Below are 27,727 nucleotides of genomic sequence, written 5' to 3'. Positions count from 1 at the left end.
ATGACATAAGTCTCTTTTAAAATATCTCTAAAAACAAGTAATTTATTCGTCCATTACATCCCTCCATGATGAAGTCAAGGCTTATTCAGTCAAATGATGCCTTCCTGTCCTCTGGTGGCAGTTCAGGAGGAATACGAGCACCTAATTGTGACCGACACAAACACTCGTGCAAAAAAGAACTGAAATGCTAATAACCCTCTACCAAAGAAACCTGTGTTCACAAAAATCCTACAGTCAGCCTTTGTGAGGAAGCCTTGTGTAAAACATAGGATCAAGGAATGTTGTGAAGAATAAGATTAAGTTTTAGGGGTAGAGGATTTTAAATCTAATTCAGTGCGTTGTGCCAGCCAATGTGGTCGTCCGTTCGTAGACTAATTCACGGGCGATGATCAATTTAATCTTCCCGTGGAGCGAAAAAGGGGAAAGACCCAAAACTTGATACGGAGTGAAAAGAAAGGTAATTAGGTTATCCTGATGATGAAGTAAATGAAATCAGTGTCAGATTGTCCAGGTATGATCGCTGAAGTAATAGTTGTCACCAGAAAAGAGATAACCCTGAAGTTCTTGCAATGATTATTATCATTATTATTGTTATAAACGTGACGATGAATCTTTCTATAGCGATCCCATTGTACGGATGACTAATTTGAAATGTTTTCAGTTTCAAATGGAAGACAGGTCTTATCAAGGGGATTGACCACGCAAGAAAGTAATTTTTGTGTGTGTACCACAGACATATAAAATTTCTCAATTAGAGAGATAAAGAGGTTGCATTAATTACAGAGTGTTGATAAATTAGTAATCATGTCGTGTTGTAACACTAGAAGGGCGTGGCAGTTCTTGCTTGACGCCTTGAAATACTGCCACTTTACAACAGGTGATTCGTTCTTATTGAAAACAAAGAAAAAATATTCATTCTCATGCAAGAAGAAAACTTCTATAACACCATAAACCCTAGCACTAATGTAAAACCTTCGATCCTATTTTGCTTGTCACTTCATTCTTATTTGCTCTACCATTGAGGTTTTAGTTGGGAAATACAAAACTCCGTTAATTGACGAGAAATTATTTCCATTCTCTTAAAAAATATTAATTCAGATAGGCGGCGTCATAAATTTGTTTATCTCTTGCTGTTTTAAATGAGGTTAGCAATTAAAAACATAACTTAGATGGATAGATATTGGTGAAAATCAACTCTGACTTTTAGTTGAGTAATAGAACATTAATCTCGAGCTGAGCTTTATTGACCTCTGGTGTACTAAGTACTAGGGTTACTTTAATCTTTTGATACATTTTCTTTTCTGTTAAGGGGTGTGGTAGAACCTGTTAGGTACCAAACATCATTTAGGTAATCTTGGCGCAATGCGTGAGACCTTTTGTTTTGCAGTGAATTAGTTGTTCCTTCATATGCACTTGTGAAGTTACTACAAGCCTAAAGATATAGCACTTTTTCGATTAGGACCAGGCCTGATGTCAGGTGAGCCAATATAGGAAAAGTAAATATTGTGATACATCATTGTATGTCATTTAGGCAATTCGATTGTATGTAAAACGTTTATAAAGGGTTATTGCGTTGGAAACATTTTCCAACACTTAATGGAGACCACACGCTGAGGACTTCTTAATTTTTTGTCAAGAAGGTGACACTGAAATACTAAAATAGTGACCACGTGTTATAGACCAAGATAATCAAGTAAATTTAAAATCTAAGATAATATATGTACATATCACAGGATCATTTCAAAGGTTTTCCTCGAGTATCTGTCCGTTTCTTCCCCACAAAGGCTCTCCATTGATGAGTGATAAGCAGGAGAAGTAATCCGAGATTTTATTCGGCAAGCTATATTGTTAAAAATGTTCGAATAAGTTAAACAAATTAAGAAATAGAAACCCACAACTCGGAACGGTACCTCTCCCCCCTCTCCTCCTCTCCTCCTCTCCCCTCCTCTCCTCCTCTCCCCCCCTCTCCTCCTCTCCCCTCCTCTCCTCCTCTCCCCCCTCTCCTCCTCTCCCCTCCTCTCCTCCTCTCCCCCCCCTCTCCTCCTCTCCCCTCCTCTCCTCCTCTCCCCCCCTCTCCTCCTCTCCTCCTCTCCCCTCCTCTCCTCCTCTCCTCCTCTCCCCCCCTCTCCTCCTCTCCTCCTCTCCTCCTCTCCTCCTCTCCCCTCCTCTCCTCCTCTCCTCCTCTCCTCCTCTCCCCCCTCTCCTCCTCTCCTCCTCTCCCCTCCTCTCCCCCCTCTCCTCCTCTCCCCCCCTCTCCTCCTCTCCCCCCCTCTCCTCCTCTCCTCCTCTCCTCCTCTCCCCTCCTCTCCTCCTCTCCCCTCCTCTCCTCCTCTCCCCCCCTCTCCTCCTCTCCCCTCCTCTCCCCCCTCTCCTCCTCTCCCCCCCTCCCCTCCTCTCCTCCTCTCCCCTCCTCTCCCCCCTCTCCTCCTCTCCCCCCCTCTCCTCCTCTCCCCTCCTCTCCCCCCTCTCCTCCTCTCCCCCCCTCCCCTCCTCTCCTCCTCTCCCCTCCTCTCCCCCCTCTCCTCCTCTCCCCCCCTCTCCTCCTCTCCCCCCTCTGCTCCTCTCCTCCTCTCCCCTCCTCTCCCCTCCTCTCCTCCTCTCCCCTCCTCTCCTCCTCTCCCCCCTCTCCTCCTCTCCCCCCTCTCCTCCTCTCCTCCTCTCCCCTCCTCTCCTCCTCTCCCCTCCTCTCCTCCTCTCCCCCCCTCTCCTCCTCCCCCCCTCTCCTCCTCTCCCCCCACCCCTCCTTCTCTCCTTCACCTTCATTCATATCTTGCTCTCCTCAAGAGAAGTTAAAAAAGACGAATCCTCATCATTTCCTAATGTTGCAATCGAATGGAATGGTAACTGTGTTTCAACAGTCATTCACTAGGAAATGTCAAGGCAAGGCTAAAAGAGCTATTGAACCCGTGGTTGTACTATTAAACCTTCTCTGGGGGAAGCAGCCTGGTAGCTTGCAGCAAGTTTGACGAGTTTGTAAGCTGGCATTCAAGTCTTCTCTGACATTATTTTCGCTTTAATTTTTTGTTTACACACTTTCACAGCCCCGGTTCACCCAGGAGTATAAATAGATATATGCAAACTTGGAGGCGATAAGGAAACCTCTCAGTCACTTCATGTTAAACACTCCTGGCTGTGTTCCCGCAACTGTAAGCCCCTCAGTGATCGCCCTTTTCCCTGCCATATCTATGAAGCCTGTTGATAGGCCACAATGTCACCATTGTTGTAGATACTTTACGCCTCGATACAGAAAATGATTTGCTCATTCAAACAAAGTAACAAGCAACGTACTTTTTTATCCGCCGAGGACCTTCTGAGAATTCCGCTTCAAAATTTTTTACTTTTTTTCCATCAGAGAGATTTACCCTGTGACAATCAGGTCGGTCTTAATAAGCATCATTTGTCTGTAAACACAATAATATTAGGCATGCGTAATACAATCATGAAATGCAAGCACAAAGTTTCTTACCACTCACTGTGATGCGGGAAAAAAATAGCTCTCCAATCGGCAAAGTTAGAGATGTGGCGATCAAAGTAGTAATAAGTTTAATTGTTTGCAATAACAATTATGCAGCCCTGTAGGCTAAAGCGTTGTATTTCTGTTTTTGTTACTGGTTGATTATGTTTCTAGTTTAGATTTTACAGCTGAGAGAAGAAAGAACGTCAAGTGCTTTCTGATAACTCTAAACGTCACCTTGACTGTGTCATATAGCACTGATCACGGTTTCTGTTGAATTTTTAAGAATGGCTCACAAACTGCTTCATACCCCGTCCATGACAAGCTCCATGCTAACGTCTAACGAACAAGTTTCCAGTTTCTCAATCGCCTCTTTGCTGCGTTGCTGCGATGAAGGTAAGTATAAACTGACATTTTAAAAATGAAAATAAAATTCGGTTCGAGTACAATGACAAAACAAACTCGATAGACGGTTGTAGTTGAACATAATTTAAATAAATATGAAGTGACTTATGATTAAATCATGACCGTATAGTCTGTGGTCAAAGGCAGATGGAAATAAACAGATCTATAACTAACATTTTCTACTTTTGGTTGAACCGTTGTAGACTCGAAGCAGAGTCCCAGGATGGGTCATCCACACAAATGTTGCAGCGTGAAGAAAACAGGCCGCAAATCTGGTTCGCTCAGACAAACTGATATTCAAAGTGCATTCTCTGGATCATCTGTCGCAGGCAAGGATTTCTCGGAGCCTGATTTAACAGACGGAACCTATTCTTTTAAAGGTGACAGTTATACTTATCAGGCAATGGCTGTTTGGAAAATGATATTTGCTAGAAAAGTCATTTATAGAATTTTGCGATATCACTCTTGGCCTAAACACATCGAGTAACGGCGATTCCTATTGACTTGATGATAGGGAAGCCTTGAAGAAAAAATAGTACATGTTTAAGGAATAGATTTGATTTTTCACCCGAAACAAACTTACTATCTAACTAGGGAAAGTGCTTTTTTTACCCGTGCACATGACATTTATTTTTGTAGTTTTCTACGTCGAAGCGAACTTGGTTCTAGAATGTGGTTAAAACTTCGAATAGATTAGCGGTCAGATTCAGTTTCATTGATTGAGACTGTAACAAAGACGAAACGAGTCTAACGAGACCAACAAAACGGTTTGTCTCTCTTTTGATATACAAAAAGGCTATATAACATGATTTCTCAAACAAGAAAAAAGCCCATGTTTTGTTGTATGTTATTGTTGAGCATGAAAAGGGCGTAACTATGCAGAATTCCTCTAATTTGTACTAATTAGACAATCACTAGAGCAATACCTTCAGTTTTTGGTGTTGTCCTCCGCTCCTGTTTACATATTTGTACATTTTTTTATCAAACACTTTTAATTTTTTTCCCCATTGTTTAGATGGTATTCAAAGTTCTGATGATAGATGTAATAAGCTTTGAACTATAATTTTTCAATTCAAAACTGTTTTTCATAAATAAAGGGTGGGCAGCTGCAATCTATTTACACGAGCCTCCTTTTATCAATGATGACGCTAAACTAAGGAAACTTTGACACTAATGATAGCGTTTGATACAAGCTTTCATAGTGAGGATTGAACCTCAATTTCAGTAGTCATACTCGACGACGCTTTCATTTCATGGAATTAAACTCAAAAGACAAGGAAGAATCAGGGGACTTTTCCAACAATAAAGCGGCGGAACAACAATTTGTCGTACATCATTCAAACTTTTCCTTCATTCATTTTTATGAATTATGAAGTATCGTCAAACTACTCTAAAAGTATGTAAACGAACCAGAGATCATCTCTAACTTTGCAATCATGATGATCATGAAAAATTTAGAAAATCCAACGCTATTTCATATGAAAAATCAGTGGTTTTTGTTGTTACGATGAAAAAGTACTGAATGCAACAATTGATAGTTGTTCTCGTTTGAATGATAAACAGCCCAAAGTTTGTGATAAGACATGAATTTATAAAGTAGGAAATAAACCTGGCTGATATTACACTTAAATGTATACTACAACAGTTGATAGTATTGAAGGCGCACACTTATTGGTTATTCAAACTGCCAATATCCTTTGCTTTCATCTCCGAGCAGCGCGCTTGGGAGCGGTGTATATTTACCGAGCCGCGAAAATTAAATACTCATCGGTCAACACCGTGATATCATGTATAGCTCCCTCGACGTAGATGTATCTAACTGTTCCTGACCGAATGAAATATCCACTCTGTTGACATTTACATCAAGTAGGTCATGCGTAAATTAATCAGTTTCACGACTTCTTCAAAATACACTATCGAGGAGCTCTTTCGTGCGATTTCAAAGAGGAGAAACATTTCAAAGAAGGAAGCATTTAGGGACATAACTCAAACTGAAATGTCTTAGTATTTGTTGTGAAGAGAGTACCAGAATCTTCCAAAGATTTCTTGTCCAAAACCTGCCGCATTATCTTAACGCTACTCGGGAAGAGCAGCGCACGATGCAAGTTATGTGATTTCTGCCGGCTAAATCACCATCAGTTTCAAAGCAGTATCATTATTATCGTCGTCATCATCTTCAACAACCTCATTTCAGAAAAGGTAACCTTATTTGGTCTCAAACAACTGAGACCGTTATTGCGGATGACCCAGTCCAGTGATAGAAAAAATTTAAACTGGAAGATGTTAGCCTCTGAGGTTTGGTGGACGTTTGCCATTGGTGTTAAAACATTGACTGCACAATTGGCTGAACTGCACCACACAACCAGTTAAAACTCTTTGAGCTTATGCTTTTTGCTCAAAACTGATCAATGCCCCAAGTGGACCACGAGCATTATTTACTAAGTCTTTTCAATGTGACGATTTTCAGTTGTAAAAAAAAATTATCAGTACATTCATTGTCAAACTATTGACTTTTGAGTCCTTATGAAGATAATCCTAAAGGCGTAGGTAAAACTTTTGAAATTTTCTTCGACTGTGGGCCTTCATCACACAGAAAATTTCAGTTAGCAGTTTCCTTTTCTCAAAGCTGGCATTTGTTTAAGTGCGTTCTGTCTCGTGCCGTTTATCATAGATAATATAATTATGACGGCTCGTTCTGTTGATAGGTCTTGATAGACACAACGAGATGCGGGCCTTTCGTAAACAGAAGGCAGATGCCGGCGTTTAGGATTGTGACTGAAGAGGAAGTGCGAATTAAAAACCGCTCGTGTATAAATTTTAAAAATCTTGAGAATCGAGGAAAAAAATCGAGTCGCCTACATCGCCGTTTACTTGGTTGTACAGCTGGATCAGTACCTTATAGCTGAAGATTCAGTGACAATAGCGGACACCTGTTTACTTTTAAACATCTACGTAAAGGGGTACGGTACGTGCCCATTACGTTTCCTACTTCCTCGGCGGCCTTTAGATCGGCAGTATAAATATAAAATGAATTGGACTTTGTATAAGGACAACTTCGTCAGTTGTTACCGGAACGTCTGCGGACTTCATTATGTGTTTCACTTTACAAGTTCTACTGGCTAAACGCAACTCGTGAAAGGTTACCTGAAAATTTTTAACACGAATTAAAGGGAACTTGAAAATGACTCAAATTTCTGAGCCGAAATTAACGATTAACAAAAACCACGTTCTTAAGTAACCTATTGATATGCTCGTTAAACTCTTGAAATCAATTTAAACTAATCGGCATGCCAGGATCAGTGTGGTTTTATAAACGAATTGCTTAGGGAGAAATTTAGTGTAAATAATTCATTTAAATTAGAGCTCACGTGTAAACGTTCTGGTGAATGCGTTGGATATCACTTGGATCACTTGTGTATGACGTCTTCCGGGCTTTGGCCATCAACATCCCATACTTAACAATAAACTGACTTTGAGCAAAGAAACGAACCAACCAAAATTTAAGGAAGTTTTGTTAGTTGTAAAGTCACCCTCTCTTCGTAAACACAGAGAAAAATACGCAAGAGCTGGGATAAGAGTCGTTGATTTCCTTTTTAAAGTCTTGAAGGCGATTGATACATCACATTTCGTTCATTAATTGACTTTATTTCAGGATCCATCTGCGAGTTTTTCAAGCCTTTATTGCAAGATAGAATAATTTCAAAAAGTGAAACGATGTCAATTATATCAATCTATGACAATTACTTTTAGGAGGTTCAAACCCCGCAAAATATGGCTTTTTTCCAAATCTACATTAGATAATTACTTTAGGTAAAAAAAAAATTAAAATTAACAAACCCCCGCAGGTGGGCTGGAATTTAGCATGAACAGTAGTGTACTGTAGAGAGCTTTATCATTTTTTTCACATGAACCCATTGATGGCGATATACTACCCAGCTACATCGTTTCTGCATAGATCTGCTGGATGATTGGTCTACCTACATGGTAGAATGGAATCGTCATGTTGTACTAAACGGATATCTTTCAATTTAGTTCAAAGTATTTGCACCTTTTCGGAGCCGCTGCCTCGCTGGGTTCTTCCCTCCACTCAGTCTACAGAGTACAGCCTCAAGGGACACCTTAGTTATCAACCAGCCAGCCCGTCCCTGTACTTGCCACAAGGTATTCACGTATTAAACAAAGGACTACATCAATTTGCAGTTGTAAGCTGCCGTGCTTCTATTTCCAAAGGCACTCGTTTTGGTCCTTATCGCGGCAGGGTGGTTCAACCCTCACAAGTTAAAGAAGGTGAAGATAATGCGTACTTGTGGGAGGTAAGAATAATACAAATACAAATGGCAAAATGCTGTCAGTGATTGCGTTTGTAAGAATACGTTTGGCCAGATTTCGAGAAACTACCCGGACAAACTTAAGCGACGAGCAGTTTTTTTTCACTACTTACCAGAATTCATCGCCAGCCTCGCTACCTAGAACTTCAGAACATTCGTTTTTATTTAAATCTACGATAGACAGTTTCATAAACAACAATTAAATATTTCTCGATCAGGGAAATAACATTTTTTCACGCCATACATAATACTGAGAGTGTTGGCAGCTCTGTTTTGTTTATCTTTTAGTATGGTGACTCATTTGAACCATTCGAGCATGAAATATGAATGGCTCACTTAACCACGTCCGCTTAGGAAAAAGTCCATCCCTTGTCTATGCAGGGGGGTCGCTTGTTTCACCAACTGTTAGGTTTTTGAATAGCTATGTAGCTGTTACAGGAGATAAATACAGGAAAAAATGAGGAGAATGTAGAAAAACTGCATCGTGAAAAAAAAAGAAAGAAAATTGCCTATACTAGATATTTGTAATTGCAATATGTCAGTGATAAGATCAAAAGAAATATTACTTTATTACCATAGATTTAAATGTATATCGTTTAGATGTACACCACTTTTAAATGAAAAAAGGGCTTTTTTCGTTTGGTCTAGGAACTTTCTGTCTTTTATTCTTTTTTAATATTATTAATATTATTCTTTTTTGATATGATAAAGGTATGCAAAGAAGATGGCAGCCTTGCATATTACATTGATGGACTCTCAGAAACAGAAAACTGGATGAAGTTTATCAATTGTGCTCGCAATAACGAAGAACAAAACCTTGTGTTAATTCAAGATGGCGAGCAGCTGTTTTACGAATCATGCCGTGAGATCTTATATGGAGAAGAAATGTTAGTTTGGTACGGAAACCGCTATCACATGTTCATGGGAATTCCGACTGGAATGAAGGCGTCACCATGCAAGGAAAGGAATAACGAAACCGGACAGGGTAGGATGTCAATCTTTAGGCTTATAGGTTTACATAAATAACACTTGCATCTCTTATTTTGAACGATGTTGACAGTTAAAACCTGTCATTACTTCTTTCCTAAAATTGACAATCCTTTCGCAAGAAAAAAACATCAAAGTATCGGAGCAGTTGCTTGCAAATGATATCTCTGATCCATAGTTCCGGCAAAGCAAATACAAAAACTGGATGATTACAAGACAGAAAAACATTTTAAATAAAAACTTAAGGTTACTCTCAACAAAACCTGGTCAAATTTTTCAAAATTTGTCCTTTTGTTCTTTAGTCAGAGAAAGTAATTAAATTAAATTTGCCGGGAAAAAAATTGTAAAATCTTAAAAAGAATGCGAGATACGGCTGAAAGAATGTTTTAGGGGAACCAGTACCGAAGAGCGAAAGGTGTCATAATCAGAAAAGGCCTCCAGCAGAGTGGAAACTAAACTAAAACAAATATTCATTCCTAAACAGTGTGGTAGCGATAACCAAGCAAAGCTTTAGAAATTTATATTTTGCTCGAATCTTTGCAGGTGCGTTTGGGAGTTTCTCATGTGAACGTTGTGGTAAAGTGTTCGCCTACAAATATTACCGTGACCGCCACCTTAAATACACCCGATGCGTTGATCAAGGCGATCGTAAGTTCCCGTGTACTGTCTGTAATCGATCCTTTGACAAACGGGATCGGCTTCGTATCCACGTCCTCCATGTTCACGAAAAGCACCGTCCCCACCAGTGCACAGTGTGTGGAAAACGCTTCTCTCAGTCATCCAGCCTCAATAAACACATGCGGGTTCACAGCGGAGAAAGACCTTACAAGTGTCCACATTGTGTCAAAGCGTTTACCGCTTCCTCCATTCTCCGGACACACATTCGTCAACACAGCGGAGAAAAGCCGTTCAAGTGCAGGCATTGTGGACGTGCATTTGCGTCACATGCAGCACATGACAGCCATGTGCGCCGCACCCACACGAAGGAAAAGCCTTGTGTTTGTGAATATTGCGGCAAGGCCTTTGCACAATCTTACGAACTTAAGTTTCATATCAACATGCACACAGGAGCCAAGCCCTACACCTGTGAGAAGTGTGGCAGAGCATTTTCAAGTCCTTCATCACGTGACCGACACCGTGCTAATTTTGACTGCATCACAAGAAAGAATCGAGCACCAAAAGTCATGCGGAAGAACATCTTAAGTGTTTAATCGGCTTTCTAATAATACATTACTTGGATCTAACTGTCAATTCAAACAAGGTATACTCAGAATAAACAACTACAATTCGTAGATGATATTCTTCGTTCTGGTGGTGGCGTTTCCCATGATTCCTTGTACTGTTTGTTCCTCGAAAAACGTTTTCTTGCGTTGTAGCTTGTTAGTTGTATTGAACATCTTTCATACATCTCTTTTAACCTACAATTATAAGGAAGGAATTAGGGCAATGAAAACATACTATCAAATTAGTATTCATGCCCAGATGACATGAATATTCAGTGTTGCGTTTGCAAACAAAGGCCGTCATCTAAGTTTTCCGTGACTTTGAAGTTTTCCTTCTAGAATATCGCTTACATCGCTAAATGATCGTCATTTGTGATGTCTGCGATATCGATTACAGTAGCACAGCTTCTACGACGCAGAAATTTAGTTATCATTTATTTCATCTTTCTTGATACAAATTCCCATGCCGTAGATGGCTAAAAAGGGGTGGTGTTTGAAACCATTTATTAAGTAGCATTCATCATTCAGCCTCCTCTTTGATCTCTGATAAGGCGATAGGGCATCATGACAGTCTTATCTCATTACAGCATAAAAGACTGTCATATTAATCGTAGCAATACCAACATTAATAAAAATAATAGTAACTATGATAATAATGACACAAGCGTTTTTCCTTATAATATGGAAAGTTTCGAAAAGTTTTCTTTTCCTTTTTTGCATCTATACAAATAAACAGGGCTGGAACGTATTTTCAAAGTGAAATTTTGTCCAAAAAGAAATCTATATCTTGCTATTTTTGCGTAGCTGTGTGGTAAAAAAGCGTCCTCATTGACTGATACATCGAGAAGCGCTGTTTCAGTGTTTTTGTAATGGAGCCGTTTATATATCGCTTGCTTAAATCTTCGCGGTTTTTTATAGGCCGTTATCGAAGCTAAATAAATCGAGTGGAAAAAGAACCTAAAAATTAAAACTTGCTGTTTCGTATCACATTCCTTTTTCTTTGAAGACTCTGACGAATGGATTAATTCTATTTTTTTGATTGGTTTATAGGAAAACAATAGGCTCACGCAGGAGGTGTGATGTACGGAAGGGATCGATACGGCCGGAAATAGAGCGTTATCGCCGACAGATTTAAGTTATTACTGTTGTTTTTTTCTTTTTGTGTGAAAATTTTCACTTGTAAACTGCCCGTCAATGCGTGAAAAATATCTAACCAAAGCCACTGCGTGCTGTAATGGCGGGAAGCAGTTCTTCATAGAACGATGGATTGCTATCTTTGCTGTCAAAGACGTATAAGTAGAAATAAATCATTATCTTAATTTGTTTTGAGTGAAAAGCAGAAAACAAGGCATTGTAAAGGGCGTGCAAGCGTACGGAAATGTATTAGTGTAAAAGAGTTCGACGTCAAATAGCACAAAATGAAAAACATATCGAACATGCTTGCCATAATCTTGTATTCAGTATCAAAGAAGAAATCGAGAAGCGTTAATATGTAAATGAAATCTTGAAGAAAAGGGTTGCGTTCTTAAAAAAAAAAATACGAATGAGGTCTGTCACCATCCAATTTCGCTATATGCTTTAGCGCAAGTAAACCAGTCAAAAGGTCCATAATACCCACGTCTCGGCGGGTACTCCGAGAAGACACTTCTGATGGAAACACAGAGGTAATCCTCTCATATTTATCTATGAATCTTGCGACACAATAAATCTTCCTTTTCTATAACCTACACTTTAACCCTAGTTAGCAAAGCAATTAACAGGGATTGAAATACTTGATGAGGCTGGCCATAGAAATCCTGAGGTCTTTAATTATGAAGTTTTATATGATGCTACTTTTAGAGCTGGTTTGTGAGTTAAACAGAGTTTAATTCATTCAAAACAAAAATTTTTATCAACTTAAAGAGAGATACATTCTTATTTATATTTAGTTGAAAGGACATGCAAAAACTGAATTAATAAAGGATGAGGTGCATATGCTTTGGTTTGCATCACAGACAAGCCTTCCGCTGCAAAAGCAAATGCTATCATGTTGCTACCTACTTATAGTGTTAAAGCATATGCCAAATATCAGTTTCTTAATGAAGAGTGCAGAAGCCTATGTGTGCAGAAACCTGGAGCTGCTGGCTTTTATGTTTTACATGTAACAAGGAATAGTACAAAATCTTCCCTTCAAGATGGAGCAGCTTATTAAAGAAATGATGGGTTGAGGCCCGACTTGCTTGATTTAATGGCTTATGTGAGTTTACCGTTTTACAAGAAGATAGAAGTCAAGTCCCTCCAGTGTGTGTGTTATATATATGGTTATGTGCTGAACACCCAATGTTGAGAGCTGAACCTTGTCCAAAAACTCATGACTATCATCCTCGGTATTGAACACTCCACTAATAAGGTGGGTATCATTTTTAGTAACTACAAGCAATTTTTAAAAAATAATACTGAGCCAAAAGTTGTTACAGACTGAAAAAAAAAACCGTTTTACTTTGTCTCTCTTTCTAGTGAAGCAATGATATCATTTAAACCTAAAAACATCACACACTTGAAGATTACAAAATGTGAACCTTCCATATTTGTTTTTGTTTGTCTGTTTGTTTGTAATAAAAAAACAACCACCCTCAAGCTTGATTTAGCAAACTGAATCATGTTAAAGGAAGAAGTTAGAGTAAACTAAAAGCTTCTGATGTTTTCAAAGTTCAAGTTATATCATTCATTAACTGTTTCTCTTGATCTCTAGGAGGGGTGTGGATATTTGATTCATATGAATGTGTGTTTTCAGTGAACTTAGGGTTAAGTAATAGTCTTAAAATGTTTGAAAATGTAAAAAATCAAATAAGAATTTTTGTTTTTGATTCTTAAAGTTGTTTTGGAACAAATAGTACAATAGTAGTCATCCCAGCTCAAGTGCAGTCACCTATACGATCATCAGGAGTAGAAGTAGGAAGCCGCCTCTAGAAGTAAACCAATCGCTTCTAAAGTTTGCCGTCACCCCATTCAGTTACTCATCCTTATTTTCCTCTGAGCCTAATTCTCTTAAAGAAAAACTCACAGCTCGCTCAAAGTCCATCTTTTCTAAACTAACTGCCTTGCAATCGATTTAACCCAACGCGGGAACCTGAAAACAGCGTAAAAGCTGCGTAGAAGGCCATCACTTATCCCTTCAACTTTCACTTCAAACTTCCACGAGCACTGGATAACACATAGAAAAATTTCGATATTTTCTTTCGGGGTCGGTTTTATAAAGGAAATAATGACGGGAAAGCTTCGAGCGTAGCTGTCGTTTGTCCGCTTCAACGTTTTGTCTATGGTCAAATGGAGTAAGCATCTTCTATTGGATTAGCGGTAGTTACGCTCACGGATTGTCATTTGGAGGATATAGAGTGCGGCAAATATCAACTCCTATTTGCGGAGTTAACTCCAAATAAAATATGGCCGGTCGGATAAACGATCGCGAGCTTACAACGTTTGCTCGCCCTAATATAGGACGCCTGGATCAGTTTCCAAACGGGTAGTTGGTTGCAACATAGTTAGTAGAGGGGACTGATAGTCCCCTCTACTAACTATGGTTGCAAGAAACCTTTGAGAATTACCCTGGTAGGGAGCGCGGGCTCAACCACTTAGACATCATGAAGCTCTTGCGCGTGATTGGTTAGTTATATTTAGAATGGCCTTTGATACAAAAACGAAGGGAACGCACCGTTTGCAAGACTATATAAACAGACGATCAAAATGGTTATTGCAGTGTCAGGTAGAGTTCCAGGTTTCGAACATGGGCTCGACCTTCTTCCAGTACTTCAAAGGCGCTTTAAAGATTGTTCTTATCGGCGATTCGAAGGTGGGAAAGACAAGTTTGCTTTCGCGATCCCACGAGCTTTACGCAACTTTTTCTGATGGCTGCAGCTTTCTCAAAAAGCCTTTTGTACACTCGGAAGTTTACTCTCCTACGGTATTTGAAACTTATATTACAAACGTGGACACCGAATCCTTGGGGAACTATCAGGCAAACATTTGGGATACGGGAGGATGTGGAGTGTTCGACTCTGTCAGACCACTGGCTTACATCGACTCTGATGTATTCATGATTTGTTTTGACATCACAAATCGTGAGTCGTTTGACAACTTAACCGAAGTTTGGCTGCCAGAGATTCAATTTTTTCAGCCGAACACACCAGTGCTTTTGGTTGGAATGAAATGCGACCTGCGAAGTATTTCGAGCAACAGGTGGGTTACTGTGTCAGAGCCCTCTTTCCAGTCTTCCTCATGTATCTTCAGTAGTCAGTCTGTGATGGTTTCTGCCAGTCCTTCGCAACTATGCAAGACTTATTGCGAGGATATATTTTCTTGCGTGTATTTCTTATGGATGAGATTTCTACTGAAAAAAAAGTTATCTGAGCATTAAGGCAATCAGTGAAATTGTATTTTATTTACATGCAGACATTTGGGTAGAGGAAATTATATTTTAGAGTAATTTGCTTTGCAAAGGAAAAGATGGTCTGGAGCCTCTCTGTAAAACTTCTTTTTTTCTCCATTATACATTTTGGAGACTTGAAGCTTGATTGAATTAGGTGCTACTATCATTTGTTGGGGGACTTAAAAGTGTATGAGTATTTTCAACACTCCCGAAAACTATTAACTTCACATGGTAAGCTGAAAATCATGATATAAAAAAGTTTATTTTACTTTTGTTGTGCCCCTTTTTTGAGTTCAATTTTTCAACAATAATCAAAAGGAATTTGAAAATTTTTTTTATCACAATGCAAGATCCATCGTCAAATTGGCACATAAACAATCTTTTATAACTTTATTTTCCCTAACAGAGAATCTGATCACTTAGTATCAGTTTCTGAAGCAGAAAGTGTTGCGCATCAGATGGGTTTTGCATACTTTGAGACAAGTGCAAAGACTGGTGAGAATGTGGCATCAGCTTTTGAAAATGCAGTGAAGATTGGTCACACCAGTAAAAAGAAGTTGGGTGGCAGAAAACAAATGAAATCAGAGTTTGCTGATTCATACTTAAAATCTCTCACATCCATCAGTAAGTGGAAGCATGTATTCTGACACATTTATTGCCTAGATTTTTAAATATCCCATAATTGTAGAGGGTAAGTTACTACTATTTGGAAGGCAAGGCACTTGAACTGAAACATGTCTTGGTGTGGAAACTAAAGGGAACCTGTCATGTATCTTCTTAATAACAACATAGGTTCACTTGTGGGTTTCCTGAGCTAGATGTCTATTGGATATGCAGTCTTCCAAGAGAGTTAGCCATTGTAAATGCATGCATCTCTGAATTAAAGTCTATTTTCAACTTTGTGCCATGGTGTATGGTTAATATTTTCTCTCCTCCATGGTATTTTGGCCAGCTATTGCAGTAGAACAGCTCTCATGGAAGAGTTTGAATGTTCAAGATTAGAAATAATTCAGCATTTTAGTTGTTCTGCAATTGAAATGAGTGGACATTTGTAGAAGAGAAGACTTCTTTAGCTGATCAAAAACTACCAACCATCAGGTATAATGATATCATTCCTAACTATGGATAATCAGTTAAGTGTCAGACTCAAGGAAGCCACATGGGATGACCAACTGTTACAATTTTATTGTAAATACAAAGAACAATAACCTTATAGTTGGAAGATGCTAGATATACTGGCAGAGCAAAATATTGGACTTCATTCTCCATTATACATAACTTACCACTCACTATGCTCAAGCAAACTTGATTGATTAACTATATAACTACTCTTTTTTATGGTCCACAGGCTCCCCCCCAGAGTTAACAACAGATCCCTCAACTTATGTCAGTGACTTCAAGAAAATTCTGGAAGACGTTGCTAATGCAGATATTCTCTTCAAATTTGAAGATGGGAGTCAAAGCATTCATGCCCACAAAATTGTGTTTTGGTTTGGCATATCAGCTTTTAGAAGTGTTTTTTTTGAAAAAAATTGGAATTTGTGTGAAAAATTTTACGATTGTTTTTTGGTTAAGGAAACTGAATTTAAAGGAAGGACTTGTGTAGTTTTGAAGAAATGGTTTTCCCGTGATATCTTCGTTCAAATTTTAGAGTTTTTATATACTGGCGAGGTGAGGATATCAAAAGACAGTGAACATGCAGAAGTAAATGAACTTTTAAATGCTGCAAAGAAGCTAGAAGTTGTAAAGTTGATAGATATCTGTGAAAAGCTGCTTAATGTTAAAGATGCTTTGAATCATTCAAAGGAGATGGCAGAAATATCCTTGCTGCCAAAGCACACTGTAGTGAATGATTTTTTTCTTGATGACAACTTGGCTGTATATTCTGATGTGACATTTCTCATAGAAGGAATATTGGTATTTGCTCATAAGGCAGTGCTTGTTGCAAGATCACCTGTTTTGGCTGCTCTTCTGAGTGATAAGTTTGCAGACGGTAAAAGTACCCAGGTAGGTAGTTTATTTTAAGTCAACTTTAAGGGTCAATTATTTACATGAGGTCTAACCCAGACAATGGTTTTATGCAAGAGGTGGGCCTCAGGGATTCTCTATAAGAGGGTTGATTTAATGAATAAATGTCCTTCCACTGTAAGCTTTTGGCTCTCTTATGAAAGAGAGCTCTCTTATATGGACCTAAATTCACTCACTTACTTGATTCTTATCATTGAGGTAATTAATCTATGCCTTAAATCTTGGATTAAATGCATTTTCCTTGCCTTCCCTTCTTAGTTTGGTTCCGTCCTCGAAGTCATTCTATTGTCTTGTTTTCATATATGTGAGGGGTGGGACATAAGTGCAGTTGTTTACCTGTGAAAATGGAGTGATCAGTGTGCAATAATTCAAAATACTGTCTTGTGTCAGGCCAAACGCTAAATGATTAAGGTGGTTTTTCTTTCTTTTTGCTTCATCTTTGATCTAAATACACCTTTTTAGATCTCACAAATAGGGGAAAAGGTGCAGAAGAATACTAAACTAGAAGGAAAAGGACTTGAAAGTCTTAAAATTGACAATGACTACAGACAATCGATATGAAAATATTTTGTTTGGCCAACAACTGAAGCCAACAGTTGAGAAACAAAACAAATGCAAGATGTAAATGACATTTTAATTTGATTTTCTTACTCGTTGAAAGAACATGTTTATTTGGAATGTTTTTCAGGTAGCTTTGCCAGGAGTCAACTGCAGAAGCTTTTTAGCTGTGCTGGAATACCTGTACACTGATAACTGTACTTCCCTAGGGAAGATTCCAGCAGAGGATGTGCTTGTTCTTGCAGATTTCTTTTGTCTAACCCACTTAGTGCAGATTTGTGAAGTTCAAATGTATGGAGAATTGTTGAATATGACAAAAAAAGATTTGTTAGATGTTCTAGCATTTGCTAAGGTAAGTGGGTATACAAAACTCTCCTGCAAACCTCCTTTTTTCTAAATGATGTTTCATTTTAACTGTTGTGGATGATATGATAAACTTCTACATGTATTAAAGATGCCAAAGTAGCCATAATGTAATAGAGACATTTTATTAGTTCTTATTTATTAGGTTTCATTAGGTTTGGATTGTCGTGGATCAGTTGCTTAATTTCTCCACTGTCCTGTACCACTTCTTTGGTTGGTCAGAATTATTAGCTCAGTATTCGTGTTTTTACTATTTTTTCCTCAGATTTTTAATGCCAAGCAGGTAACAGAGTGGTGTCTTTATGTCATTGGCTTAAAATTCCTTAAATTCCAAAGTATTGAGAAAGAGCTTGAATTGATTGTTAGTGAACACAGTCAGTTCTTTGAAAAACATTGCTGGCCACCTCAAGACCACAGAAAAGTTCTCAAGAAATACAGGCAAAGAGTTAAATGGAATAAATGTGACAAAAGACAACTCAGTCAGAGGGCAAGTTCCTGTTTACCACTGAATTGTCAAGTGATGTAGGATGTCAAAGAAAATTGGCCAGGCATTGTTGTTTGCTGAACCTGTAACTTGTTTCATTGATTACACCTAGTGATAAACAATTAGCAAGCTTCATATTTATGCCCCCTGTTTTAATATCATTGTAAAGTTTGATGCAGTTTGATTGGGTTTGTAATGATGCAAGTGATTAGCTAAATATGACAAGCTTGAATCCGTAGTATGATTTGTTCATCACACATTGCATTACTCGTGTGCTAAAATGTTATTTCTTATTGTAACCAGCCTTATACTGTATTTGTTATATTTTGAACATTTTTGTCTGTTATAATATGATTAGTTTTACAGTTTATTGATAGCATTGTAGTTTTTGTTAACCATTTAGAGTGAATAATTATGTTTTTCAGCCAAAGGGCTGCTATATGATGTTGATAAACTATATGACTTTGTATTTAAACTGCATCGTGGGACTTGTCATTGTTTACGTTGAGACAGATTTATCAAAACAAATCACCTCCAAACCATGTGTGATAATTTTTACTATCATAGTGTTACGGTGGAGACATTCCGTAAATACACTAGGAAATTCCCCACTTTTAATTTAACACACAGACGTCCCATGCCAAACAATGTTATTGTTAATCAAGAGCCACTGAAGGGAAAGAAATAGCTATTCTCTAATAAACCAGCAACTGATCTTTTTTTCGCAAACTTTTATATTCTTAGTGTTCCTTTTTCTGTTGTGAAACTTTGCAGAAAATAGTTTGCGTTGATCAATTAAAAGCTCTAACACCCCCCTGTGCATTTTAACTTTGGAGGATTGTTTGTTCATATTCCCGCCCTGCTCCCAGGGCAAAAATTGTCTTCATGTGCCCCACCCTATTTATTTGTGAGAGGAAATATAAGCGACCTTAATTTTCTACACATTGAAGAAGCTTTAAAACCTCGACTTCGAAGAAAACCTTTTCTTCTGGGCCATTCGCGCGCGGAAGTGAACTATTTGCCTTTAAAAACCTCCATTGTGAAATATGAATTGTATTCCGCTAGAAAGACGTGACACTTCCGGTTCAAATGCTCCACCCCAGACAAGGAAGGTTCAAATTCCTCACACCCCGGGCATGGGTGACAGTCAAATACCCGTGCATTTCCCGAGGGGGATGTCGAAACCTTGAAATGATTAGCGCATTGCGCCAAGGGAAAAGAAAAAAAGGGGTGAAAAGAAAAGTAGCGTGTATCGAGGAAAAGCGCGCGTCCTGATCAGGAAATCATACAAGGCCCCGTTCAAACAGTCACAATAGTTGATAGTTGACGATAGTTTCAACTTTGCGCTCAAAGGATTCATGAAAGTTGTCGATAATGATGAGATTGCGTAATTCTTAACAAATTGAGTCCGCGCTGAGGTCAGCATTTTCGGTGTCATTTAAAATTTTAGCCAAGATATCGCGAGTCGAAGATACTAAAGCCCACCAGAAGATATTGAGAATAAACCACGAGACATACTGCCAGATTTTGACAGCTACTTAAGTAATTTTACCATTGCCATCTCGGTTTGAGCCCGTTTTTGGCTTCACGGCTGACCGAAAAACTATCAAGCGTTGAAACGGCAAAAACTATCATAAACCATGTCGAATTTGAAAATATCCAGTTATTATAGCATTTGATAAACCATGAATTTCTTTGTTCCCAATAGACTGTGAAAAGATCCATGGAAGCCATATAAAGCCAGGATTCTTTCACCTTACACCAACAGCTAAGGGATTTCTGGACATCCGGGCGGAACTCGTCTTGAAACTTGGAAGTAACGATTTCTGTGGCCTCCTTTTACATAATTTGATACGTCACTAAACATTTTGAAAGCATCATAAGAGATTGTGTATAGAGTATATATGATACATGGCCACGCAGAGATATGAAATTTCCCTTTGAGTGTTGAAAAATATTCTTTTCACGCTCGAAGGGCAAAATTTCGGATCTCCATGCGGCCGTGAATTATTCTATTTATTATACAAACATTGATAAAATACTAAATCAAAGGCGCTGCATCGTAGAGGCGCAATTTCTATATGTAACCATAACAACAGTGACCTTTTTACTTGTGGAGATATTACATGTTTTCGCGCTAAAGCTCATTTGGTATTTAATTAGTGTTTTAATAAATAGATAATGTATCAACCGCTTTTCGTGAAAAAATTCCTCTTCTGGACTTTGTATACTTCACTTTATCTTACAACAGTTAAATACAATTTTCACTTTGATGGATTAGGGCGAAACTGGGTCAATTTCAAGGTAAATTCTCTGCGCAATTTCTTTATTATAATTAAGAAACTTGTAGTTAACGAAAAAATTGAAAGGCATTGAAGCTATACCGGTTAATGGGCAAGAATTACTGGTGATGCAATAATCTCGTTTTTCGAGAATTTTACGACGTTCCAGTTACAAATCCAGGAGACCTATAAGGGATTCAGTTATTTACGTAGGTTTTTGAACCGTTTCATAATATCCATCAGAAGCATTTTAAGACGATGAAGAAGTTTCCTATGAGGCCGTTTCTTTAAAAGTTAAAAACACGTCTCTAAGCTTTCACCAATACGCGGTATCATCCCTGAAAATGTACAAATTAGCAGATGTAACGAAGCACGAGTACGAAAACCGATTATTAATTTGTTTTATTTTGACAATCTTCTCCTAGTGCGTTATTGAATCTCGTGCACAAAATTTACGATCAATATCCTATTAAACCTTTTTACAATACCCTGTGTACACATAAAGCCTAATGGGCCTCGATGATGCTTGCACGACACAACGTGCTGGCTTCCTTCCCTTTTTCTTTCCATTCAGTTATATCGATATTATGGTGTCATTTTTGCATTTACAACGATCGATTAAAGTAATGGAAAGAACAGATTAAATTAGTGACCTAAAAGTAAATTCAGTATGGAAATGACGAGTACAAATCCTGCAAAACTGGGGGAAAGCGGAATAAGCCATCAAATGAACATCAAATGTGCCCTCGCACAATTAACAGCTATTCGTTCATTCAGAGATAAATACAAAATTCTTACAAAATATATGAATGGCTGACATTAGTGGTAAGCAGTTACTTTTAACGTAGCTTCTTTAAATATACACGATTCACTTCGTCAACTCCTAGTTTTAAACAGTCAAAATTCATGGTACATTTGAAAGTTGGTTCTTGCGCATGACTTTTGGCGCTCGATTCTTTCTTGTGATGCAGTCAAAATTAGCGCGGTGTCGGTCACGTGATGAAGGACTTGAAAATGCCCTGCCACACTTCTCACAGGTGTAGGGCTTGGCTCCTGTGTGCATGTTGATATGAAACTTAAGTTCGTAAGATTGTGCAAAGGCCTTGCCGCAATATTCACAAACACAAGGCTTTTCCTTCGTGTGGGTGCGGCGCACATGGCTGTCATGTGCTGCATGTGACGCAAATGCACGTTCGCAGTGCTTGCACTTGAACGGCTTTTCTCCGCTGTGTTGACGAATGTGTGTCCGGAGAATGGAGGAAGCGGTAAACGCTTTAACACAATGTGGACACTTGTAAGGTCTTTCTCCGCTGTGAACCCGCATGTGTTTATTGAGGCTGGATGACTGAGAGAAGCGTTTTCCACACTCTGTGCACTGATGGGGACGGTGCTTTTCGTGAACATGGAGGACGTGGATACGAAGCCGATCCCGTTTGTCAAAGGATCGATTACAGACAGTACACGGGAACTTACGATCGCCTTGATCAACGCATCGGGTGTATTTAAGGTGGCGGTCACGGTAATATTTGTAGGAAAACACTTTACCACAACGTTCACATGAATATTCAGTTGACGGATCTGATGAGCAATAAGGAAATAGATAAGGGTTATCTAGAAACATGATACAATTAACCCTGGTGATCTTAGTTACCATTGATTCTAACATAATCATAAGATAAAGCGCAAAAAAAGAGAAATTGAGTGAATAGTTAGTATCCGCCACATCGCTGTTTAACGTACCTGTCGACTCCTTTTGTCGAATTTCATTCTTTGAGGCACCAGTTTTGAGTCCGACGGGAATCCCCATGGTCTGGAAATAGCAATCACCGTACCAAACCAGCAGCTCTTCACCCATCGAAATATCCCGACAACACTCGTAAAATATCTGGTCGCCATCTTGAACTAACACTAGGTTCTGCTCGCCATCATGTCTGGCACAGTTGACAAACTTCATCCAGTTTTCGCGTTCGTTTTTTCCATCAATATAATGGCTGAGTCCCCTGTCACTGAACACCTTGTGAAAATGTGACAAAAATTCAAGGTTTTGTGGTCATAAACAAAGGAATTCTTTCGTAATGCACGTTTTAGCGTGATACTTTGGTAAATCAAGGCATCTACTGATCCCCTTGTCCTGTGGTTCATATGGACGTGACGTCATGACTTCTTACTTGGTCAACCAATTAAATGAGTGTTTAACATTCTTGTGAAGTAATTCGAAATTCGATCATGCACGAGATAATTTGGTGTTATAATAATAATTTATAACAATTTGGTAGAGTTGATAATGTAAATTGGTCACCCAAAATAATTTCTGAAGCTGAAGTTTCGAACGTTAGCCCTTCGTCAAAGCGAAACATGATTTATTGGCTTCGACGAACGCTTGAAACCTCATAACTTCACCAGGGAGCCCCTGGGGCTTTAAAAAGCGAAAATTACATTCCATGAATGATACGACAATAAAACATAAAACTTCTGAAAAAAAAAACCTCACACGAACGGTAAAAATAGATATTTTGCAAACAAGGTCAGTTGATGGTATATGTTATGTTAACTCATCTACGAAGAGCAAGAGAAAATCAGAATCCCTGTGTTCTTTTAGTGTACTCTGTAACCTTTCATTCGTTTCTCACCTCCCACATAAAAGCGGTATCACCACCATTGGCGGTATCTGACGGTTTAACTGCCGTTCCTTTGTAAGGACCATATCTTGTACCCTTGGTAATCGATGAGCAAGAACACAGTACGGCATGATGAATTCCTGACTTTATTTTTGCTCCAATGAGTTGAAGTCCCAAAGGAATTTGGGTTGGAAGCTCAACCTTGAGTGGAACAGCTGTTCCGCATATGAAGCGGACTTCTGGACTATCTTCGGAATTATCTAGGGAATGGAAATGATACAGAATCAGCATATATCACAAGAAACTTCTCTTCTTCACAGTCTGTATAGCATTATTGTAACGGGCGAGTTTTTTCCCATCAACTCAAGCAGTTAAAGGAAGATCTACTATTTTATATAATATACACTAATATATATCGATAATAACCCCTGTGTCCACCCAGAAGGCGACCGCCGAGCGCGCGTGAGGACACTCGAGTGAAACAACCTCAAGTACGAGATAATCTACTTTAACGACCCACCATTGCTTTCTTTCTCCTTGAGCTGATCATGTGTCGCTGTCACAGAATAGTGTTAAAACACCACAAGTGAACAACATGGCTAACTGACCGACGCTTTAGTTCCTGGCAGTTTGTAAAAAAGTCAAAAACACTTAGAGGGCGGAGAGGTGCGGTCGTGCCTAAACGTCACATGATCACACCCAAGCAAGAGCAGGTTAAAAAAACATCAGCTGAGATGCCTTGTTTCCTAAAGAAAGCGAATTTCGTGACCCTTCATCTTATAATTCTGATTCTTTCAGGTCTATTTTGTCTGTAATTATGTTATGGTGCTGATCGATCCATTTATTTCTTTATTCTTCTTTTTTTTTCAGAAAAAAAAATGACATTATTTCTCACTTCAAACTTGGTTCATTTTATTATTATTCCTATTGTCGTTGGTATATTAAGTATCATTACTATTGTCATCACTTGGGCTCATTATTGTTATCATTATTGTCAGTTATATTTTTCCGAAAAGAAAATTTACAACATTCTGCCAGGACGTCAACATCTATCAGAGTTACCATACAAAGGACACCACCTTTTCCAAAGGTTGCGTTTGGCGCTAGATCGGGCAAAAGTTAAAAAAAGAGATTAATTTATAAATTATGCGCTGATTCTCCAGTTTGCTTGTTGTGTGATTCATTATGTTCGCGGGATTACCAAAGGATACGTATTCCTTAGTCTTAAAACGTGTTCCCCGTAAATCGTGGAATTACAAGTTACCCTCGTCCGCGTACTCGTTTAATCGAAAGAATCGTTCAGTCGGAGGCCTCTATCCAGAATGTTCCTCTTGGTAAAATTGTTGTATTAAAAGTCTAACAGGAGAATAGGAAAGTGGAGAATCTTCGGAAGACTTTTACACGATGTTAGTACAATCAGAGCATGACTATAGTCGTGGAATAAAAGAGCTGCAGTATAAGAGAAGACCAGAAGCTGAAGAAGACGTATAAGTGCGCAATCGAAATTGTCAACATAAATTGTAAAATCGGTTAAAATATAAAGTGTCCACTCGGAAGATAAGAACCTTTAATTAAATCAGTACACTATATTAATATATTTAGCAGTGGTCCAATTTTTCTTTGCCCTTCTTTCCTTTGACCTATGACCTCTAAAGAGGAGGATGACTATCTGAATTTATTCCCATTTCTTCAGATCAGTTTCGGGTAAGTTTGATGTTAAACTCTTCTTGTTCCGTAGCCAAAGTTCTTTAAACCTTTCTTTCTTCTTTTTAAGAAGCCGCTCAACCCATCATCACTGGAAAAAAACAAAGCGGCCCTAACAAAAAGCTGGATCCCTTAGGAACTTTCAGGAATCTGAAACATCATTACTATTCCAGATGCACAATTAATTACAATTGATAGAATTGTCCCAACCGAAATCACGTACGCTCCAAAAAAAAATTTTTGTTTTTACCTTAAATTAGAGCAGACGTTTTGAATTGGTCAGTTGTGTTGCGCAAAAACCAGAACCTTTCAGCATGCGTTAATAGTTAGACGTATAACGTGACTAGCGTAACCTTTCGTGATAAAGTTGAAAATCAGTTTGGTGCGCCCCCCCTATTTTTACAGCAAATCATTTTCCCTTTCAAACCTCGAATTCACTTCGCATTATCCCATTTTGGCTTCTTAGCAACAATTCTGCTTACAGAGAATGTTTCTCCTAAAGCAAGCAGAAAGCTGCTTTCTAATGTTTCCCAGGAGAGTGGAAGTACGTAAAAAATTTCCATTATAAAGTCTACAAATACAATGGCTCGTTACGGTGCTTTGCATCTTTCTGTTTTTGATGTTTGGCCTTGATTAACTATTGTAGGCTACCGGGCAAAACGAAGCTCGTGGTAATAATTACAACATAAAAAAACAAAAGAAAATCAACACAGTTAATGACAAAGCATACAACATGTTTCCTAACTAAAGGTAGAGTTTCCTAACAATAGTTTTTCTAAGAAGAGCAGTAATCCCAGCTTAACCACTGAACATAAACAAAATCATAGTGGAAAGTAATCTTGAAAGGCGAGCTAAATCAAATATTACCTCTTGAGTGACGGTTGACTTTCATGGTTTCATCTTTGGAGGTAAAGTAGCCGAAAAGCGACACATTCAAATCTTTCGAAGTAAATTCCCAGGTGACTGAAATGTTGTTTTCGTTCAACCCAAACTTCTCCTGGCCCTTGTGATCTCTTCTATGCATCTCAACCTGAAATTGCCTGAAAAATTGAATATGGAAAGGAAAATTGTTATCTAATGTAAATATTTCTTGGTATGTTACCAAGGGTTCAGAGAGTGTCGTGTAACACTTTACTCTTTGTCATCACCAACTCGCAAATAAAAGGCCGGTAATTTGCATCCTTGGTTATTACATTAGACTCGCTCTAAAACAACGCGCACAGAATTGTAAACTCAGCAGTAGACACACCGGGGCCTAACGTTAAAACTTTCAATCGAAATGATCTCTCGAGCCATAATAGACAATTCATTTAAGATTAAATTTTGAAAGCAGTGGGTCAGTAAGTCTCACCATACTAATATATCACGCTCAGATTTTGTTATTCCAAGCTTCGAAAAACTTTCTGCATTTGCTCCCATCAAATGGATAGTAATATCTGCAGGGCTTTTCAAACTGTTTCCGATATTTACACTGTTTTAAAGGCCCAGGATTCAACTGGACGAATTGCAAGCCTCATTCCCGAAAAAGGCACTCTCTGGTTGTGAGTGGCACGCTTGAATTTATTCCTTCGGTATTACAGCTTATTTTTAAACAACATTTTAGTTTCATTTGTACTAGGTTAGCATTGAGAAGAAACTAAGTTCTAATACATGCGATAAAAATTTCATTGGGAGATTGGTCGATGTTAACTAGAACTTACCTTGAAAAGGTTGTTAGCTCCGACTACTGTCTCTAACCACTTATGACCTTCCTGGCCCTGCTGACCAACACTGTACACGCGCCAATATTTATAGGCACATGAGCATGCGCACTAGCTTAAGCCGACTGCTCCAGGTAACAGTTCAAATTAGTTTTTCGTCTTTAAAATTCGTACCAAATTTACATGTGAACTAGTCTGAGATAATGGTAAGATAAAATTTCTTTGAATCTTCGTAATAACTCTGAGTGAAATCAAGAATTGCCGCGATTTAGAGAAAACTCATCGCATATTTCAAACGGACTCCAGATGTCTTTGCCCACGGATTTGATGCTTTCAAATTCAACGATTGATTGTGTGACAACGAGTACCAACAAAGTAAGCAACAATCTTCCATTTAAAGAATGATCAATGATCCTTTACAAGTGAATCCAAAATTGCGTTGCGTCAGGGATATAAATTGTTGCCAATCGTATGTTATCATGTCACCGCTCTTTATACTGGCGGCTATTACAATGCTGATTGTTTTTATTGTATTCAAGAATTGTGTGATATCCTCTAATGATGTGGCCGATTTCGCATGCCATAAGGATCTTGTAAGTTGCTGGTCACTATCCCACTAGAAGACCTTATTTTGCTCTGTTACCAGTATGTAAACGTGTCGCAAATTTTGTGTGGCATGGAACTCCACCTTCAAATAACCATCATTAGTCTTCAATTCGCTACAATTTGCGCATTTCAAACCTAAATAACTGACGTCTGCCTACCAGTCAAAATGGATCAAACTAATGAGATATTAATTGTTGATCCATCACCCAACTCCCTTCGACTTATTTTTTTCTCTCCTGTGGAAATTAAGGGAAGCCTTAAAAGCAACAACAATAACGAAACAACTTGGTATGACCACAGATTTAAGCATAAAATAAGCCATTTAAATTTATAGTCTGCCAGCAGATCCTCCATTTTCCCTGAAGTTGTAATAAGAAAAAGCGAGCGAGCAAAGGGTTGTTGCGGATTTAACGACAATAAAGCGATGTAGTTGCATTTCAATCAAGAGGTAGCATCAAAGGGCAAAACTGACTCTCAAATCCCAATGAAAGAGAAAAGTCTGACAAAATATTAGTTGCATAGTTCTTAATATCAGCTTTCCTTGGGAATCGTATCACATTTGTACCGTCAATTATATCTATT

At 38.5% G+C, this 27,727-nt stretch overlaps 3 protein-coding genes across 8 annotated transcripts; 2 read left to right on the top strand and 1 right to left on the bottom strand.

Annotated features, from left to right (window-relative positions):
• Window positions 1-134: 134 nt before the first annotated feature.
• On the top strand, window positions 135-11,020 carry LOC113675049 (uncharacterized). 4 transcript variants are annotated; one of them, XM_089199621.1, is made up of 7 exons: window positions 135-457; window positions 1,388-1,477; window positions 2,859-3,850; window positions 4,063-4,239; window positions 7,892-8,172; window positions 8,899-9,172; window positions 9,718-11,020. In XM_089199621.1, the coding sequence occupies exons 3-7, from the start codon at window positions 3,742-3,744 to the stop codon at window positions 10,383-10,385; spliced, it is 1,509 nt and encodes a 502-aa protein (XP_089055747.1). In that variant the 5' UTR covers window positions 135-457; window positions 1,388-1,477; window positions 2,859-3,741; the 3' UTR covers window positions 10,386-11,020. The 4 variants fall into 4 exon arrangements, with proteins under 4 accessions (XP_089055747.1, XP_089055755.1, XP_027047382.2 ...); XM_089199629.1 differs by having other exon boundaries at window positions 135-1,477; window positions 2,859-2,973; window positions 3,741-3,850; XM_027191581.2 differs by having other exon boundaries at window positions 135-1,477; window positions 3,741-3,850.
• Window positions 11,021-14,048: 3,028 nt separating this feature from the next.
• On the top strand, window positions 14,049-18,965 carry LOC113675069 (rho-related protein racA). 2 transcript variants are annotated; one of them, XM_089212489.1, is made up of 6 exons: window positions 14,053-14,612; window positions 15,209-15,426; window positions 16,151-16,255; window positions 16,736-16,813; window positions 17,523-17,740; window positions 18,017-18,965. In XM_089212489.1, the coding sequence occupies exons 1-6, from the start codon at window positions 14,056-14,058 to the stop codon at window positions 18,275-18,277; spliced, it is 1,437 nt and encodes a 478-aa protein (XP_089068615.1). In that variant the 5' UTR covers window positions 14,053-14,055; the 3' UTR covers window positions 18,278-18,965. The 2 variants fall into 2 exon arrangements, with proteins under 2 accessions (XP_089068610.1, XP_089068615.1); XM_089212484.1 differs by having other exon boundaries at window positions 14,049-14,612; window positions 16,151-16,813.
• Window positions 18,966-20,904: 1,939 nt separating this feature from the next.
• Window positions 20,905-27,038, bottom strand: LOC113675042 (PR domain zinc finger protein 14). Of its 2 annotated transcripts, XM_089212497.1 has the most exons (5): window positions 26,540-27,038; window positions 25,707-25,879; window positions 23,148-23,395; window positions 22,258-22,531; window positions 20,905-22,095 (listed from the first exon to the last, which is right to left on the bottom strand). In XM_089212497.1, the coding sequence occupies exons 2-5, from the start codon at window positions 25,861-25,863 to the stop codon at window positions 21,422-21,424; spliced, it is 1,353 nt and encodes a 450-aa protein (XP_089068623.1). In that variant the 5' UTR covers window positions 25,864-25,879; window positions 26,540-27,038; the 3' UTR covers window positions 20,905-21,421. The 2 variants fall into 2 exon arrangements, with proteins under 2 accessions (XP_089068623.1, XP_027047370.2); XM_027191569.2 differs by lacking the exon at window positions 26,540-27,038 and having other exon boundaries at window positions 25,707-26,003.
• Between the last annotated feature and the right edge of the window lie 689 nt (window positions 27,039-27,727).

The sequence above is a fragment of the Pocillopora damicornis genome, chromosome 1 (genome assembly GCF_964200805.1).
Source record: "Pocillopora damicornis chromosome 1, jaPocDami1.2, whole genome shotgun sequence".
Lineage (NCBI taxonomy): Eukaryota > Metazoa > Cnidaria > Anthozoa > Scleractinia > Pocilloporidae > Pocillopora > Pocillopora damicornis.
Note: the sequence above shows the minus strand (reverse complement) of the source record. Positions and strands in the feature narration are given on the sequence as shown.

Excerpts from the sequence above, each read along its gene's own strand:
- LOC113675049 (XM_089199621.1), top strand. The coding sequence starts at position 3,742 with ATGGCTCACAAACTGCTTCATACCCCGTCCATGACAAGCTCCATGCTA. Across the intron at positions 4,240-7,891 it reads CGGAACCTATTCTTTTAAAG|TTCAAAGTATTTGCACCTTT; the intron begins GTGACAGTTATA and ends CTTTCAATTTAG. Across the intron at positions 9,173-9,717 it reads GAATAACGAAACCGGACAGG|GTGCGTTTGGGAGTTTCTCA; the intron begins GTAGGATGTCAA and ends GAATCTTTGCAG.
- LOC113675069 (XM_089212484.1), top strand. The coding sequence starts at position 14,056 with ATGGCCTTTGATACAAAAACGAAGGGAACGCACCGTTTGCAAGACTAT. Across the intron at positions 15,427-16,150 it reads AAAATCTCTCACATCCATCA|GCTCCCCCCCAGAGTTAACA; the intron begins GTAAGTGGAAGC and ends TATGGTCCACAG. Across the intron at positions 17,741-18,016 it reads ATGTTCTAGCATTTGCTAAG|ATTTTTAATGCCAAGCAGGT; the intron begins GTAAGTGGGTAT and ends TTTTTTCCTCAG.
- LOC113675042 (XM_089212497.1), bottom strand. The coding sequence starts at position 25,863 with ATGCATAGAAGAGATCACAAGGGCCAGGAGAAGTTTGGGTTGAACGAA. Across the intron at positions 22,532-23,147 it reads ATACCGCTTTTATGTGGGAG|GTGTTCAGTGACAGGGGACT; the intron begins GTGAGAAACGAA and ends CATTTTCACAAG. Across the intron at positions 22,096-22,257 it reads TCGACAAAAGGAGTCGACAG|ATCCGTCAACTGAATATTCA; the intron begins GTACGTTAAACA and ends ATTGCTCATCAG.